This window comes from Stenella coeruleoalba, assembly GCF_951394435.1.
Source record: "Stenella coeruleoalba genome assembly, chromosome: 9".
NCBI classification, from domain to species: domain Eukaryota; kingdom Metazoa; phylum Chordata; class Mammalia; order Artiodactyla; family Delphinidae; genus Stenella; species Stenella coeruleoalba.
Genome location: NC_137155.1, coordinates 31,174,241 through 31,190,989, shown reverse-complemented (window position 1 = coordinate 31,190,989; position 16,749 = coordinate 31,174,241). Strand labels below are relative to the sequence as shown.

The 16,749-nt window shown below is 37.6% G+C and overlaps 1 protein-coding gene across 2 annotated transcripts in view; it reads right to left on the bottom strand.

Annotated features, from left to right (window-relative positions):
- Positions 1 to 16,749, bottom strand: part of RAPGEF5 (Rap guanine nucleotide exchange factor 5) — a 219,279-nt gene that overhangs the window by 129,440 nt on the left and 73,090 nt on the right. For both annotated transcript variants that reach the window (XM_079931285.1, XM_079931286.1), the window contains exon 7: positions 8,518 to 8,566. In XM_079931285.1, the coding sequence (XP_079787411.1) occupies positions 8,518 to 8,566 (49 nt within the window). The remainder of the gene's footprint in view (positions 1 to 8,517; positions 8,567 to 16,749) is intronic.

The following is a 16,749-nucleotide window of genomic DNA, read 5'->3' as shown; positions in this document are numbered from 1 at the left end:
AAAGTCACAATGACATTTAATGGTATAAACAGAGCCTAGAACCTCTTCTTTCTTTCCCAAACATTAATATCCTTGCTACTTAGTTTTAAAACACTTAACTAGATATGGTCTAGGCAGACAGAGTGAAACATAAAAACTGCCAAGAGGGTTTACCAATATGAGATTTCTGGCTTTCCAGAAATAGAAGCCCACCATGGCACAAATTTCATATGATCTAAAGATAATGAGAGCTAAACATGCTTTGGCTGTAGATTCCCTTGAAAAGGGGAAGAAACATATCTCCCAAGACTCTAAGTGGTGAGCAATTAGCAGTAGAATAAGCAATTCAACAAAAAAGAAGTGTAAAGATATCTGTGCTAATTTTTTAAAATCTTGTAAAGCCTTAAAATGCTATTCACATTCACTAGGGTTAGCATTTAGAGGAGAAAACTAAAGGCACATCCTGATGGCCTCTTAGAAAATTACAACAAAATGGATTTTTTACTAAGCTAGAGCCTTGAATCATTTATACAATCTATTGATTGACAGTTACTTTTATTTCTGTTTGTATGGTGAGCTGAAACCAAAAACTTTTTCTTTATACTAATTCTTGTTTTAATAACCCTTCGCAGTGAGACATAAATCTGGCATGACCACCTGAGCCCTAATTAACAGTCTGACTGCAAGACAGATATTAGGGTAATCAATTCCTTCTGTCAAGCCCCAGATGTGACAACTATCATTTTAATACTTTTTTAATTAGAAGTATACCAGCTTCTTTTTCTTCTTCCTTAAAAAAAAAACTCAAAATAGTTTTAAAAAACAGCAGTGAGCATACATAGGAAGTACCATTCTACAGCTACAGTTCTGTTTGATTAAGGCTGTGCTTAATAGTTCTTCATTTTATCATCTCCTAACTACTCAGTAATCCATTTTCCGTTTTCAGACAGCTATTGACTTAATGTTTTTTATTCATGAAACATACATTGTGGTTTAAAAATAGCAAGAGCCATATTTGTCCTTGCTCACCATTGTACCCTCATGCCTTACAGTGTTCCTGGCATACAGTAGGTGCTCAGTTAGAATTTGATAAAGGAATGAAGGCAATAACCTATGACTTAGGCTCTCATACTTTGCCACTTATTTTTCATCCACTCTCAATGCCAACTCAAACAGCGAGAGCGTAGGGCGAATCAGGTAGATATCTCCTTATTTCCATATTTGAATTCTCTGAATATTTTAATAGCACCTTGTTGGTTATTTTTGCCCCTAGATTGTTTCCCAAACTTGTTGTGGTTTGCGGAATGTATGACAGAAAAGTCTGTTTTTCTCTGAAACTATCTTCTTTGCTTATACTACTTTTCTAATCAGAAAACATATTCAGTTTTGTCAAGGACAAAATAAGAATGCCAACTATCTTTTTATTATTCAACTTACATCATAGGACCCTAGCTCATGAAATAGTATGAGGGAAAAAAAGGAGTTATATGGATTGGTAAGACAGAGAGAAAATAGTCATAATTGACAGATGCTGTAGTTGCCCATACAAGAAACCCAAGATAATTTTAAAACAAGCTACTGGAATTCATTTGAGTTCAACACTTTTGCTAGCCACAAAAGCATGAGTTCTCATACAGCAAAAGTAACCAATTAGAAAAGATAATAGATGTGGATCAACAAATGGATCCAAAACTATATATGGAGAGGGAAAAGACCCAGAATAGCCAACACAATGTTGAAGGAGAAAAAGTTGGAGGACTGACATTACCCAACAGCAGCACTTACTATAAAGTTACAGTAATATAGACAGTGTGGTACTGATGAAAGAATAGACAAACAGGTCAATGGAACAGAATACAGAGCCCAGAAATAAACCCATACAAATATAATCAAGTGATCTTTAAAAAAGGAGCAAAGGCAATAAAATGGAACAAGGATAGTCTTTTCAACAAATGGTACTGGAACAACTGGACATACACACACACACAATAAAAAGAACCTAGACACAGACCTTACACTTTTCACAAAAGTTAACTGAAAATGGATCACAGACTTAATGTAATGCAAAACTATACAATTTCTACAATGTAATAGAAGAAAACCTAGATGACCTTAGGTATGGTATGAATTTTCAGCTATAACATCAAAGGCAGGATCAATGAAAGAAAGAAGAAAGGTAAGCTTGACTTCATTAAAATAAAAAACTTCTGCTCTTTCAAAGGCAATGTGAAGAGAATGAGAATACAAGCCACAGACTGGGACAAAACATCTGCAAAATATATCTGAAAAAATGACTGTTATCTAAAATATACAAAGAACTCTTAAAACTCAACAGCAGTAAGAAAACAAGGAACCTGACTGAAAAATAGGTCAAAGACCTTAATAGGCACCTCACCAAAGATGATATAAAGATAATAAATAAGCACATGAAAAGATGTTTCATAGCATATATCATCAAGAAAATGCAAGGTAAAACAACAAAATGTGCAACACTGACAACAACAAACACTGGTGAAGATATGGAGCAACAGGAATGCTCATTCACTGCTGGTGGGAATGCAGAATAGTAGAGCCAGAAGATAGTTTAGAAGAAGTTTGGCAACTTCTTACAAAACTCAACATACTCTTACCATACGATCCAGAAATCACACTCCTTGCTATTTACCCAAAGTAGTGGAAAACTATGTGTTCGTGGGTGTGTAGTTGAAATCTGCACACAGATGTTTATAGCAGCTTTAGTCATAATTGCCAAAACTTGGAAGCAACCAAGATGTCCTTCAGGAGGTGAACAAATACATAAACTGTGGTACATCCAGACAATGGAATATTATTCAGTGCTAAATAGAAATGATCTATCAAGCCATTAAAAGACATGGATGAACCCTAAAGGCCTATTATTGAGTGAAGAAAGCCAATCTGAAAAGGCTACATGCTGTATGATCCCAACTATATGACATTCTGGAAAAGGCAAAAACTATGGAGACAGTAACAAGATGAGTGATTGCCAGGGGATGGGAGTAGAGAGGCACAAACAGGTAGACGAGAGGGGATTTTTAGGGCAGTGAAATTATCCTGTGTGACACTATAATGATAAATACATGTCATTATACATTAGTCCAAACCCATAAAATGTACAATACCAAGAGTGAACCCTAAAGTAAACTAAGGACTGTGGGTGATACTGATGTGTCGATGTAGAGTAATGATTATAACAAATGTACCCCTCTGAGATGATGGCAGTAAGTGGGCTGTGCATGTTGGGGCAGGGGGGATATGGGAACTCTGTGTACTTTCTGCTCAATTTTTCTGTGACCTTACAACTGCTCTAAAACGTAAAGTTTATTTTTTTATACAGTGTCATGAAAGACAGAGAATGAGAAACCTTCACAAAATAAGAAGAGTATAACTTTTAAAAAAAAGTTAAATCATAATAGTAACCAAAACCACAAGATACCAAAATATACACCAAGCAAAAAAATGTACAAAGCTTTACGGAGAAATTTTTAAGACAGTACTGAAGATCTGAAAACAATGGAACGATATCCTAGGTTCATGAATGCAAATACTTATCTCCAAAGTGTCAAATTTATCTGATGACCTATACATTCAATACACTTTAAGAAATCCCTATAGGGGTTTTCATGGAACTTGACAAAATAAAGCTATGAAGAAAACAGAACAATAAGAAGAAACTTGCTTTACCCCTTAATCCCCCAAAAGTCTTCTTATAGTGTTGGTAACTGAGACAGGAAAGTGTACTCAAAGGAATAAATAGATCAAAGGAATACAGAGACCAGAAATAAATTCAAGCATATATATATAAACGTTATATACGATAGAGTCAGCATCATAGCCAATGAACACTACTGGGGTAACTGGTTTAGCATAAGGAAAACATAAAACTGGATTTCTACCTGACACCATATACTAAAATAAATTCCAGATGACTTGAAGTCTTAGACATGAAAAACAAACTTTTAACACTCCCCATGCCAAGCTACTGACCTAGCAATCCATTTTTAGTAACTTATTATGAGAAATTAATTGGTAAAGGGCAAAAAGATATATACAAGAATATATCTTCGAGCCCTTCTATTATCATTCATAATAGGAAAACTATTAAAACCTTAAACATACAACAAAGAATTAGTTAATAAGTTGTACGGTATCAATATAAACATAAACAGCTAACAAAAATGATACAGAGCTGTATTAGTGCATGAAAATGAATCCTATAAAAAGTGGATTTATAGATACAGTAATCAAGGCTAGTACTGATGGATACCAATGGAGTCTGTTCAGTGGAACAGAACAGAGAATCCAGAAATACACCCACAAAAATATGCCCAACATATTTTTGACAAAGGTGCAAAAGCAATTCAATGGAAGAAAAGATGGTCTTTTCAATAAATGGTGCTAGGAAAATTAGACATTCATAAGCCAAAACAAACACAGAAGAATCTTGACATAAGTCTCACATCTTATATAAAGACTAACTCAAAATGGATCATGAACTCAAATATAAAACATAAAACTATAAAAACTTTTAAGGAAGAAAAAGATGCAGGAGAAAATCTTTGGCATCTGGGACTAGACAAAGACTTAACCCAAAGACATGATCCATTAAAAAATATTGATAAATTGGACTTCACCAAAATTAGAAACTTCTGCTCTGTGAAAGACTTTGATAAGAAAATGAAAAGACAGGCTATAGACTGGGAGAAAATACTTGCCTAAGGATTGCTATCTAGAATAAAGAAATCTCAAAACTCAACAGTAAAAAAAACCCTCAAACAATCCAATTAGAAAATGGGCAAAAGATATGAACAGACATTTCACAAAGAAGACATTCGGATGGCAAATAAACACATGAAAAGATGTTCAATGTTACTAGCCATTAGGGCAATGCATACTAAAACTACAGTTTTAGTATGTCACTACACACCTATTAGAATGGTTAAAATTTTTAAAAATAGCGACAACATCAAATGCTGGCAAGGATGCAAGAACCTACATCACATATACGTTGCTAGTGAGAATGTAAAATGGGTCAGCCACTCTGGAAAACAATTTGGCAGTTTCTTAAAAAACAAAACATGCAGGGCTTCCCTGGTGGTGCAGTGGTTGAGAGTCTGCCTGCCGATGCAGGGGACATGTGTTCGTGCCCCGGTCCGGGAGGATCCCACATGCCGCGGAGCGGCTGGGCCCGTGAGCCATGGCCGCTGGGCCTGCGCGTCCGGAGCCCGTGCTCCGCAACGGGAAAGGCCACAGCAGTGGGAGGCCCGCATAACGCAAAAAACAAAAACAAAAACAAAACATGCAATTACCAAACAATCCAGCAATTGTACTCCTGGGCATTTAGTCCAGAGAAATAAAGACCTACATTCACACAAGAACTTACACATGTAGTTTTATTCATAATGACCCAAACTGGAAACAACCCCAATGCCCTTCATGGGTGAATGGTTACATATAGTGTAGCACATTCATATGATGGAATACTATTCAGTTATAAAAAGGAATAACCATTGATATACACAACAACCTGATAAATCTCCAGAGAACTATGGCAAGTGAAAAGAGCCACTCCTACAAGGGTTCATACTGTATGATTCCATTTAAGTAATATTTTTGAAATGACAAAATTATAGAAATAGAGAACAGATTGCTAATTGCAGAGGTTAAAGAGGAAACAGAGGTAGGAGGAAAGTTAGTCTAGCTATAAAAGACAAACACGGAAGATCCTTACAGTGATGTAAATGTTTTGTATCAATGTCAATATCCTGATTGTGACACTGTACTTGAGTTTCACAGGATGTTACCATTGCGGGGAGCTGGGTAAAGGGAACGTGTCATCCCTTATCATTTATTACAACTGCACGTGAATACACAATTATCACAAAATAAAAGAGCACATGTAAAAAATAATCACTTTTATAAAACTGCATATATTATATATATAATATCTACATATTAATAGAGAAATATCTGTAAATACATACAGAAAAGAGTATTATTGGTTATCTCTGTTGGTGAGATGATGGGTGATTTTTCAATTTCTTCTTCATACATTCATGTATTACCAAAGTTTTTCAATGACTATGCTATACTAATAAGAAAAAAATGAAGCTATTTTCATTATGATAAAGACAAGTAATACAGGCTCATTGCACACACTTTTTTCCACTGAACATTTTACTGTATTAATTCTTTGAAATATCATTTAAAAAACTATGTAACATTCCATTTCATTGATCAATTTTACCATTTCTCTATTATGGGAACTTAAGGGTTCTTTCTAATTTCTTACTGTTAAAATAAGCAATGAAATAGGTTTCTTCTACCTGAATCTTCACATGCGTCTCTGATCACGCCCAAAGCTAGACCTCCAATCATGGAGTTACTGGCTTATAGAGTAACTATGCTAGAACGCACTGAAAAGTGGTTTTTCTGAAAAACTATGAATTTATGTCCCCATCCTTGGTGCATTTGTGTTTCACTCTGTCCCTGAGAGGTTGCCAATGTAGCATTCATACTCCAAGCTCCACAGATGAAATGAGTAAGGAAAACAGACATGTTAACGTGATGGCGTAATAAAGTCAACTTCATACCAGTCTTTTACTTTGCACAAGCTACTGTGTGTGGGTCTTGCTTACTCCTCTTCATTTCTCTTCACCTCCAGAAAGTTCAAACTTCTTAGGCTGACACCCAAAACCTGCCTCTTTCTGCCTCATTCACTTGGCTGCAGCCACTCTCACATCCTTGCTGTTCCTCAAACTCATTTCACACACCTCTGCCCAGGGCTCTTGTCTGGATGTCCACAAGGTTCACCCCTCAGTGACTTCACGTCTTTGCTCAAATGTGCCCTACTGGGGGCCTATCCATCCCACTCTGTGTAAATTAGCAACCCCCTTCTCCAGACCCATCTGTATTTACTTGCTCTGTTTTTCTCCAGCAATGACAAGAGTATATGTTTTTACATTTTTTTTAATTTTTTTTTTTGCGGTACGCGGGCCTCTCACTGTTGTGGCCTCTCCCGTTGCAGAGCACAGGCTCCGGACGCGCAGGCTCAGCGGCCATGGCTCACGGGCCCAGCCACTCCGTGGCATATGGGATCCTCCCAGACCGGGGCATGAACCCGTGTCCCCTGCATCGGCAGGCGGACTCTTAACCACTGCGCCACCAGGGAAGCCCAAGAATATATGTTTTTGATTATTTTCCCAACTTTTTCCGAAACTTAAGAAAAAAATTTTTTAACCCCTATCCTCCAAGGCACTGTCATCCCAACTCATACAGACTGTAAGTTTTGTCTCCTTATGTTTACAGGAACCACCATCAGCTCTAGCACAAGTTATTTTTAAGACTTCCCTCCTACAACCTTTATACTGGTGTCCTTTCTCCATCTTGGCCTCCACCTATGCAGACACCCATGATCTAATCCCTGTCCTCGGAGGAGCCCTTTTCACACTGCCTGAGCTCTGTGGGTCCAGATTACTGTTCCTTGTGTCTCTTCTCCACCACCCTTAAAGCACCCAGTCTCTGCATCCTCTACATCAGCCAAATCAACAAAGATATAGTATAAACACAATAAGCTACTTCATACTAAGGTGTGTTTGATTCCAGGTCACTGAGAGAAAAGCAAATTTTTACAGTTTCTAGCTAGAAGAAGGAAGATGTAAAATGTATGATTTCTGTTCTGAAGACATTTCTGTTCCACTTATTTCTTCAAACTTTGGCAACTCTTTGATTTTGTCATAGAGTCTTCACCTGAAAAGTCTTATTCTAGTTTAACATCTAGTTTAACATTATCTAAGTCTTATTCTAGTTGAACATTAAAGTTAAACTAGAACAAGACTTTAGCAGTGACCTCCTGCCTCTGAACAGCAAAGGATGCCTCCTCCTGACACTCCTCCTTTCAAAGCAAGTTTTTTTCTACCTCATTGAGTCTCTACTTCATATCGAATTTCAGCAGAGCCTGGCTTTCTCTCCTCAAGATGTATCTGAAAGTTCCCTTTTCCTTTCCACTTCTTACATCCACAGATTGTTTCCTAAGGTATTAGGAATCAGAGCCACACAATCAGTCCCTATGGAAAACGCTTGCTATTAAATGTTATGAGACAATTCAATTATTTTTATAAGAAGCTACTTTGAGATGAAAAATATAAAAAAGAGACCACCATTACGTTATTTAGTTTCCTCTGTCATTATGATAGGTAATGCAATGTGGTTTGCTTTCTTTTGCTGGGTACCTAGACTTTTTCCATGCTTGCAGTGGACTACAAACATATTTTAAATTTTTTATTTCACTTTTCCATGAAGTATGAAATAAAGCAAGGCAGTGTATATCTAGTTTTAAAGAACGAGATATACACCTGTGCTATTTTGATGGTAGAATAATTTTTAAAACATAATGGAGACACTTTTCTGCATTTTATACCAAAGCTTCCTGAGATACATTCAACTGCTCACAACCACAGGACATGTGAAATATCCCCAAAGAATCAGAACCTTCCTCCAGCCCCACGAAAGACTACTCACCAGACTTCCTTGCTTTCAAAGCAATAACAGCTGCTAGCTCTCTCTGCACCTAATAAAATATTAGGGGGAAAAACCAAATTAGAAGAAGAAAAATGTAGCTTTGTTTTTAGATATGCAACCAAAGTTAAGAGCTGTTGCATTAAGTTTGCTGCCATGTTTTTGTTTATTTGTTTTTAATAATATGGAAAAACCTCTGCATAGGAATTTTAGGCCAACCCTCATAGAATCTGATGGACTTACTTTAAAGAGAAATTAAACAGTTGCCAGAATGTACACTTTGGAAAACATGGGTACTTATGCCATGATGATGAGAAGTACCTCAAAAACATAACTGTGTAACATCAGAAATAATGCAAATAAATTATTAAAACACGCAAAATACTGTGGCAAAGATATTAAATATTCTTTATCTCTCAAAGATTCTAGTTTATAGAGAAATTCTAGAAAAATTGAGGTAGGTGATCCTAGTTTACTTTGACCTCTGTTTGAATACAATGAAGGATCACTTGAGGCCTCACAGGTGTACAGCAACCATTTCAGATATTATGCTGCATGAAAGCAAGTGCTATCAACACACAGGGCAGGTGAAATGGGGATAGGCAAGATGACCTTTAATACCCTAAGTGCCTTAAACCTCACTCATTTGTCCAGATTTTTGCTTGCTTACTCCCTCTCTCTCTCTCTCTCTCTCTCTCTCTCTCTCTCTCTCTCTCCCCCCAACACATATGCTTAAATCCTTTCTCAAAAACATTCTCAAAGAGTAACATAAAACAGAGACCAAAGAAGATAACCACAGTCACTTTCAAAGATAACATGGAAAAAAAAAAAGATAACACGGGGATAATCTTTGGGAAATCTATGTTTGATAGCAAAAAATTTTCATAATAAGCAAGCTCATTCCTCTTCAGGACACAATCTTTTAAGCTTAGAAGAGTGTGAGAGAGAGAGTGTGTGTGTGTGTGTGTGTGTGTGTGTGTGTGTGCGTGTGTGTGTGTGTGTGTTTGCAGGGGTGGTGATACTGAGTTTGGAAGGGTCCTGCAGCTTATTATACTAATGACATTTTTAAAGGCAGAGCATGAAAGCTCAAGGTTAAAGATTTGCTATTGAAATCAATCTAATTTACATTGATGTACGTGAAGGCAAAAGTAGCCCAGTGAGTCACTGGGACTCTGTTTAGGACCAATTTCACAATGACCAGGGTATCATCATCCCTGAAGAAGGCAGCTTCCCCGCCCCGCCCCCCGCCATACTGCTTTACTGCCGTGCTTTCCCTGGCTGGCTAGTATGAGTGCCATTCAAAAGGGTATATATACTCCTGATTTAACTGATTCGTCGATTCCTTAAGACTTTCTCAGGAAAATTATATTGTAATCAGAAGATAATCCGTCCCTTTCTAACCGTGGGAGTCTGAGACCCAAAAATACTCATGGGTAGAAGAATTTATAGTTGAAGAACTTATGGGGGAAAGGAGAGCTGGGGGAGACAGGAGTGATGATTAATCAGAGGAAAGCCTTTATAAATACTTGTATGTGTAGTAATAAAACAGCAACAAAATAAAATATAAATGAGTGCCTATTTTATATATTTGAAATTACGTGTAAGGTTTATCGTAGTAACAGCATCTCTCTTCAGAATTTTCCTCTGTTACAGTGTCACAAATGTTTGGGGTAGACAAAGATGCAGATTAGAAACACTCACTGGGACCTTGTGGATGGCTTCCTGATTTTATGAGCTTCTAGGGAAGACTCCACTGTGGCTCAGAGACAGGAAAAAAGCAGAGATGGAAAAGGATGCAGAAGGTGGATCACTTAATTTGCATACAGAGGATCAAAAACTGTCTTCTCCACCCTCCATCAGTTTTCCATACTTGATATTCTCGTCATGAGAGCTTCAGTTTTTCTTTCTCAAATTAGAAATAAGGCTCAAAATAGAAATAGCTCAGAAAAGGAAACTGTTATAGTCCCAAAACTGTATAAAACTACATCTTTTCAAAGATTTGGTACAGAAAGAAAGGGAGAGAGGGGATGAGAAAGAAACCAACATAGCACTTTTTGGGAAGCCAAGAAGATGAGAGATGAGCAGTGAGAAAGAGAAGAACTTCACAGTTAAAGTTACAAGGAATCTAAGCTTTTTCCTTTTTTTGTATTTTTCCACATAAAGTAAATGAGATTATTCTACTGTACTACACTACATCCCCTGAACATCTGCAGTCAGGGAAGACATAAAAGTGTTATGTTTCTGCCCCCGAGGGAAACTGTTCCTGACCAAAACCCCAAGGGTAGGTTATTCTTCCTCCAAAACACAAAGGGGGAAGAACAGACCAAGCAAAACACAAACTGGGTAAGATCCCGTTAGAGGCTCCTAGAGCATCTTCCCCGCACTTCTTCTTCTTTTTTTTTTTTTTAAACACACAAGCAATGATGTAATTCATCATTTTCAATTGTGACTAATGCCTGTCTTCTGGGCAGAAGCTCCTCCAAGGCAGCCATCTTTTCATCACACTATCCAGGGCCATCAACACCCATTCAGTGACCCACAGGAGGTGGATGCAGAGGTAACCTTAAGAGAACAGAGACAGAACCTAGGGGAGAGAAAAAGCTGCCTGAGGAAGGACAAGGAAATGCAAAGGGAAGGCACTCCCCAGTAAGAAGGGACTCGCAGCAGACATCTTCAGAACATCTTAGAAGGACTCAAAGCCTCCTTTAGCAAATAACTGTTAGGTTTATACTGAAAACTAAAACTTTGAACAACTGCAGAAACGGGGACTAGAATTTTCATTAAGCACCAATAAGGGACCTGTTGGCACTGAAAAAGAAATATAACACTCCAGCATCGGTCAAGTCTTCAGGTGTCTGAAGTTCTGGCCCACATTTTGGTAACAATCCAGAGCAAAAACCACCCTGCTAAGATGCTCCTGAATTCCTAACATTCAGGAACTGGTTAAGATAATAAATGTGTGTTGCTTTAAACCATGACATTTGGCGGTAGTTTGTTACGCTGAAAAGTCTTTTAGAGATGATGATTTTTTCTACTTGATCTACTTGTGTTGTTGGTTAACAGAAGTTTCTCTCAACATGACAGAAGTGGAACCCTCTTCTCAGATCAGTTTCGAAAAAAAGTGTAGACATATAGAGCCAAGAGCCATGTTCTGACATTCGCCATTGTTTTTATTTAACGCGGGTGCTAAACCACAGCCTAGGAAATTAGAAGAAATGCATTGTTCTTAATCTGACAGGAAGTACCTTATTACACTGGTCTTCCCTATTACAAGCCTTCCCTACTATGGTCTGAACCCTTGAGGCTAGATGTATTCCAGAACTCAACATTTTATATAGTTCAGAAAGGTACCCTATCTAGGGCACACCCTCAGTGAGGTCTTGGGCAGTAACTTATAATAAGAAATCAGACACATTAATATTTCTGCGGGGACACATTAAAGGCAGGAGCCCACTGTGCCCCCCTTTGCCTGGCAAAGTCATAAAGCTATCCTTTTCTATTTCACCCCCCGCCAAAAAAAATTTTCTGCAATGAAATGTATGATTATTCATACTAAATGGGATAAAGACAGACTAGGAAAGGCCTCAGGATTTTCTACTAAATATATTCGGTTTAGGTTAGATTTTTGCCACCAAGTAAGTTATGAAACCCTATTCTTCTTCAGGGCTTTTATATTTCAGAGCTGTCAATAATGGATTGTAAACCTCTATTAACTTTACACTAAAAGTTTCTCTCCATCTTTTTCTCTTGTATCTTCTTGTCAAATACCTATGTAGTCAGTATGTTTTGTCTACCAAGAAATGCTTTCTTTAAATAGCTTGGATTTTCATGTATTTCAAACCTGACTGCACATGAGAATCACTTGGGGAGCTTTAAAAAAACAATTGATACCTGGGCCCCAACTAAATCAGAATCTCTGGGGAAGAGGTCCAGCCAACAGTATTTGCTGCTGCTGCGTTTCCATGTTCCCTAAGTGATTCTATCTAGGTTGTATCGAGGGTTGAGAAGCACTGCTCTACTTAATATCTTAGTTTCCCCGAGACTCAACCTTTTAATCTTATAATCATTTCAACTGACAATCAATCTTTACTTTTTATTTTGTTCTCCTCTAATTTAATTCATTGGTAAAGGAACATGGCCTTCACTGTGTTTTAGGTATTAAATTATGATATGATCCAATCAAATGATAAGATTCAGTTACTACATCAGCAGTTTGACAGACACGATCTACTCAAGCACAAGGAAAATTGCAAGGGAGCTTTTTAAGAAGCTTAAACTTTAAAACATAGTTTACTCAGTATAAAAAGAACCATGTAACTCAAAACACATCTGCAGCTTCGGGTATATTTGCTCTTGTGAATATTTAAAGAGAGGATAATTAAGAGAATGATAAAACACATCTCTAATTTTTCTCTCTCCTCTGGGTACTCACCAGCAATTTTAAAATGTTTTAAAATGCTGAAATGTTTTGGCTTCCTATCTTCAATAACCAGCAGGACTGTTCACAAAATAGCCCTGAAATTCAACAAGAATCAGAGCCAGTCTTAGTTCCAGTATTTTGTCTTTTTTCTCTGGCACTTTATAGTGCCTTCAGCCTCAAAATACAAATGCTCGAAAAGCTGTTTTGCATCAGTACAAGACTCAAGAGGCAACAGGAAGTGTCAAATGCAAACCCTGAGCGCCAGGGATCACGTCCATGGGAGAGGTTAACTGAGAAGACATGGCAGGCTTCCTGGGGGAACGGACCCTTGAAAACCAAGTGTGAAGCTGGATGGAAAGTCAGCAAAGGTCATTGTAGGAGGACAGATCAACAGTGGCAAAAGTCTTACCTAACCTCAGGGCCATTCTTAAAAACTAATTTTAAATAGGATCATGAATTCACAAATTCCCTAAAGGTTTTTAGTAAATCTATTAATCTTAGAAACATTTAAATGTTGATCCCATGATAGAAATGTTTTTAAAACACAGAACCCATTTTCTCAATTACCTAAATTAAATGTAAGAAGAAACATAAGCCAATACTCTTCCCTGTTTTATTCCCAAATGTACTTACTTTTAAAACACTATAAAATCTTAAGATACTATGGACTTAAAGAATTCTAGAAAAATAAATAACTATGCTTCTTAAAGCCATCAACGTACTTTTGGATAAGACACAAACTGAGCAGTGATGGTGGCTAGACTTCTGTCCTATGAAGGAATAACCACGGGCTCAGTAACAATTTTCTTTGTTCCTTGGAGGCCTGTTTTCCTATTTCCAAGTTCATTATTTTGTTCTGAAGAGTTAATATTGCCACAAGAATGACACATGGATAAACTTGTGATTGCCTGTTAATGTCAACCAATAATTAGAAAATTAAGAAAGTTATTTATTTATCTGTCTAGACAGTACTGCTCTCCATCTAATAGTTTACTTAACAAATAGTTCTTTTCCTAATAATTGCTCTCGCCATATCGAAGATGTGTTTGCTAAGCATGCTGGAATGATAAAATATGCTTATGCTTAGTCATCTATTTCAAGACTGTTAGGGATATTTTTAAATTTTCATATAGACATTGTTGAACACATACAGATATGCCTATTCATTTTATTATAACTTAGACAACAGCTGACCATTCAAAGACTAATACATATATAGAAGTGTCCTGAAACTAACAAAATAAAGTGGAATAAAGTCCTACAAGCAGGCTTTTTAAGTCTGGTATTTAAGTCTGCTATGCATACATAGATCTACTATGAGACAGGTTCACATGAAAAAGATGTGATAATTTTTAGTTGATCATAAGCATAGTATACGTTAACAATGGAAATGTGATTATCTAGAAGTGGACAACAATGTTTTTAGGAATATTACTAAAATAACATTCAGGTCATTAAAAAAATGATGGACTCCAGAGAAATCAACATCTGGATTGTATATGCTTTGAAGTACCATTTGTTTAGGTTTAGGAGGAGTCGAGAGCATCCAAAGGAGGACGACCAAAGGGTGGTCACCTCCTTGTAGACAGTGAGATGGATGGAGCAGTCTTCATCTACCTTGTCCTCTCTGCAGGGTTTGGCAGGTTACCCACCCCCCTCTTCTTGACCACTGGGATTCCATGACACCATATGCTCCAGGCTTTTCTCTTTTCTCTCTGACTGCTACTTCTCTTCTCCCAAGGCTTCCCTTTCCTCTGTCTTGGTTTTGATGATCCTCAGTGATCTATCCTTAGCCCTCTAGACCTTCTTCTCTTTCCATTCATTCTCTCTAGGCAACCTCATTTACTCACAGGGCTTCAATTATATCTGCACCTCCAGGGCCCAAAAGTCTCATATTCATCCACCTCCAAGACCTAAATGTCCCACTAGCAGCTCAAACTCAACATTTCCAAATGTGAAGTCACTGTCTTACCACTTTCCTCCACCCCATAAATCTGCTCCACGGCCCATACCCCCAGTCAGTGAATGGTACCACCATGTACCCAGGGTCTCAAGCCAAGAAGTGAGGTACCCTTGATTTAGCTCAGCCCACCATCTTCTCCCAACTCAGACCGCTGTCTCTCATTTATCTCTCTTCATACCACATCATATATTATATAAGATATAATCTTGTATCTCTCACTAAAAAACTCTTCAAAGACTTCCCATGACACCAAGACAGAGTCCAATATCTAATATTGCATATATAGTATTCTTTTCATCTGGTCTTCAGTATCATCTATTTCCATACCTCTTCTTACAATCCATGTCTTTAAAAAAAAAAAAGAATCCATGTTCCAGCCTTAGTAAAATAGAACACTTGCAATTCTGTGAACGCACCATGGTCTTTCTTTGCTCTGAGACTTGCCACGTGCTCTTCTGTCTGGAATGCCTCCCCACCTCCCCACTTTGTGTGGCTGTCACTTGCTTGTCCTTCAGGTCCCAACCTAGCTGTCGTCTTCTCATGAGTCCCCCACCTCCCCCAATGGAGTGAAGTCCTCCCTGTTTATTCTCTGATAGCATTCTATACGTACCTCAGTTGTAGCACTACCACATGCTAGTGAAATCTCCTCTTTAGCTGAGGGTCTCCAACAGTAGACTGCAAGCCCACTGAAATAGACTCCTTTACTCATCATTCTGACCATGACTCCTAGTACCACTCCTGACACGTATTTGTGATCAGGAATGCAAGTCAAATGTTCGCAGTTGCTGCGGAGAACAGAAGACTTAGGGGGACCATGATCATTAGCTTCAAATATTTGAAAGGGTGAGGGTAAAATTCAGAACAGTGGAGAGAAGCTGCAGAAAGGCGTGTTTTAGCCCTACGAACATTCAAATCATCAGAGCTATCACAGTGGAAATGGTCTACTACGTGAGGTTCAACAGAAGATGCTTTATAAGGGAAGGTAGATATCAGAAGCACCCCGACCAAGGGTTTGTTCTAAAGATTTGTTTTATGACCGCCTCCTATCCAAATCATCCACTATAAAAAGAGAACAAGCGTGAGCCTCCTGGGAGAAGCTGTATCTGTCAGCCAGCAGTTGAACAGGTGGTGATGTTATAGCAATCTAATCTACCCAACAGAGATAGAGGGAGTGCAAATCTTAACAAACAGATGAAAAATAACTGTTGGAGTCCATTCCTTCCTGTGGAAATCTCCTAAATTTCATGGCACAAAGAACAGGAGAAGCTATAGATGTACTGCCTGAATAAAATCTGAAAAGAGCAAGCAAATGACACTGACATCTTTTCAAAAGAGCAGGTGTATCTGCTCCTTCAGCCTTCAAAGCTGCTCTTACAATTCTTGATACAGCAATTTCCCCAAAGCCCTAACTGCTGATCAACATGAATTTTTTGACAAATAAAAATTTCATGTATATGAAAAGTGTTTTAAGGAAACAAGTATACATTGGACATTCTGGGTTTTGCTATAACAATGAAATAAAACATTGATTATGCGTACATCATTAAATTAAAAAAAAATTTTTGTCTCAAGTTATTTCTTTCCATTTTCTGGTAAGACCAGAGTATTTTCAATCTGTGTCACATTTAAATGATTCTTCAATAGATTTATATGATATAATGTATTTAACAAAGTATCTTTAAAGACAATACAATTTGCAAACTCATGTCTTAGTATGTCTTTTATTTCACATTATATGTCATTCCTTACATGTCTTTTCTCAGTCATCGTGCTCTTTGGAACTAAGTTTCTAAACTGTACCAAGAGTATAAGTTCAACACTAGACATTCTAGGGATCTTCTATGGTAAGGAT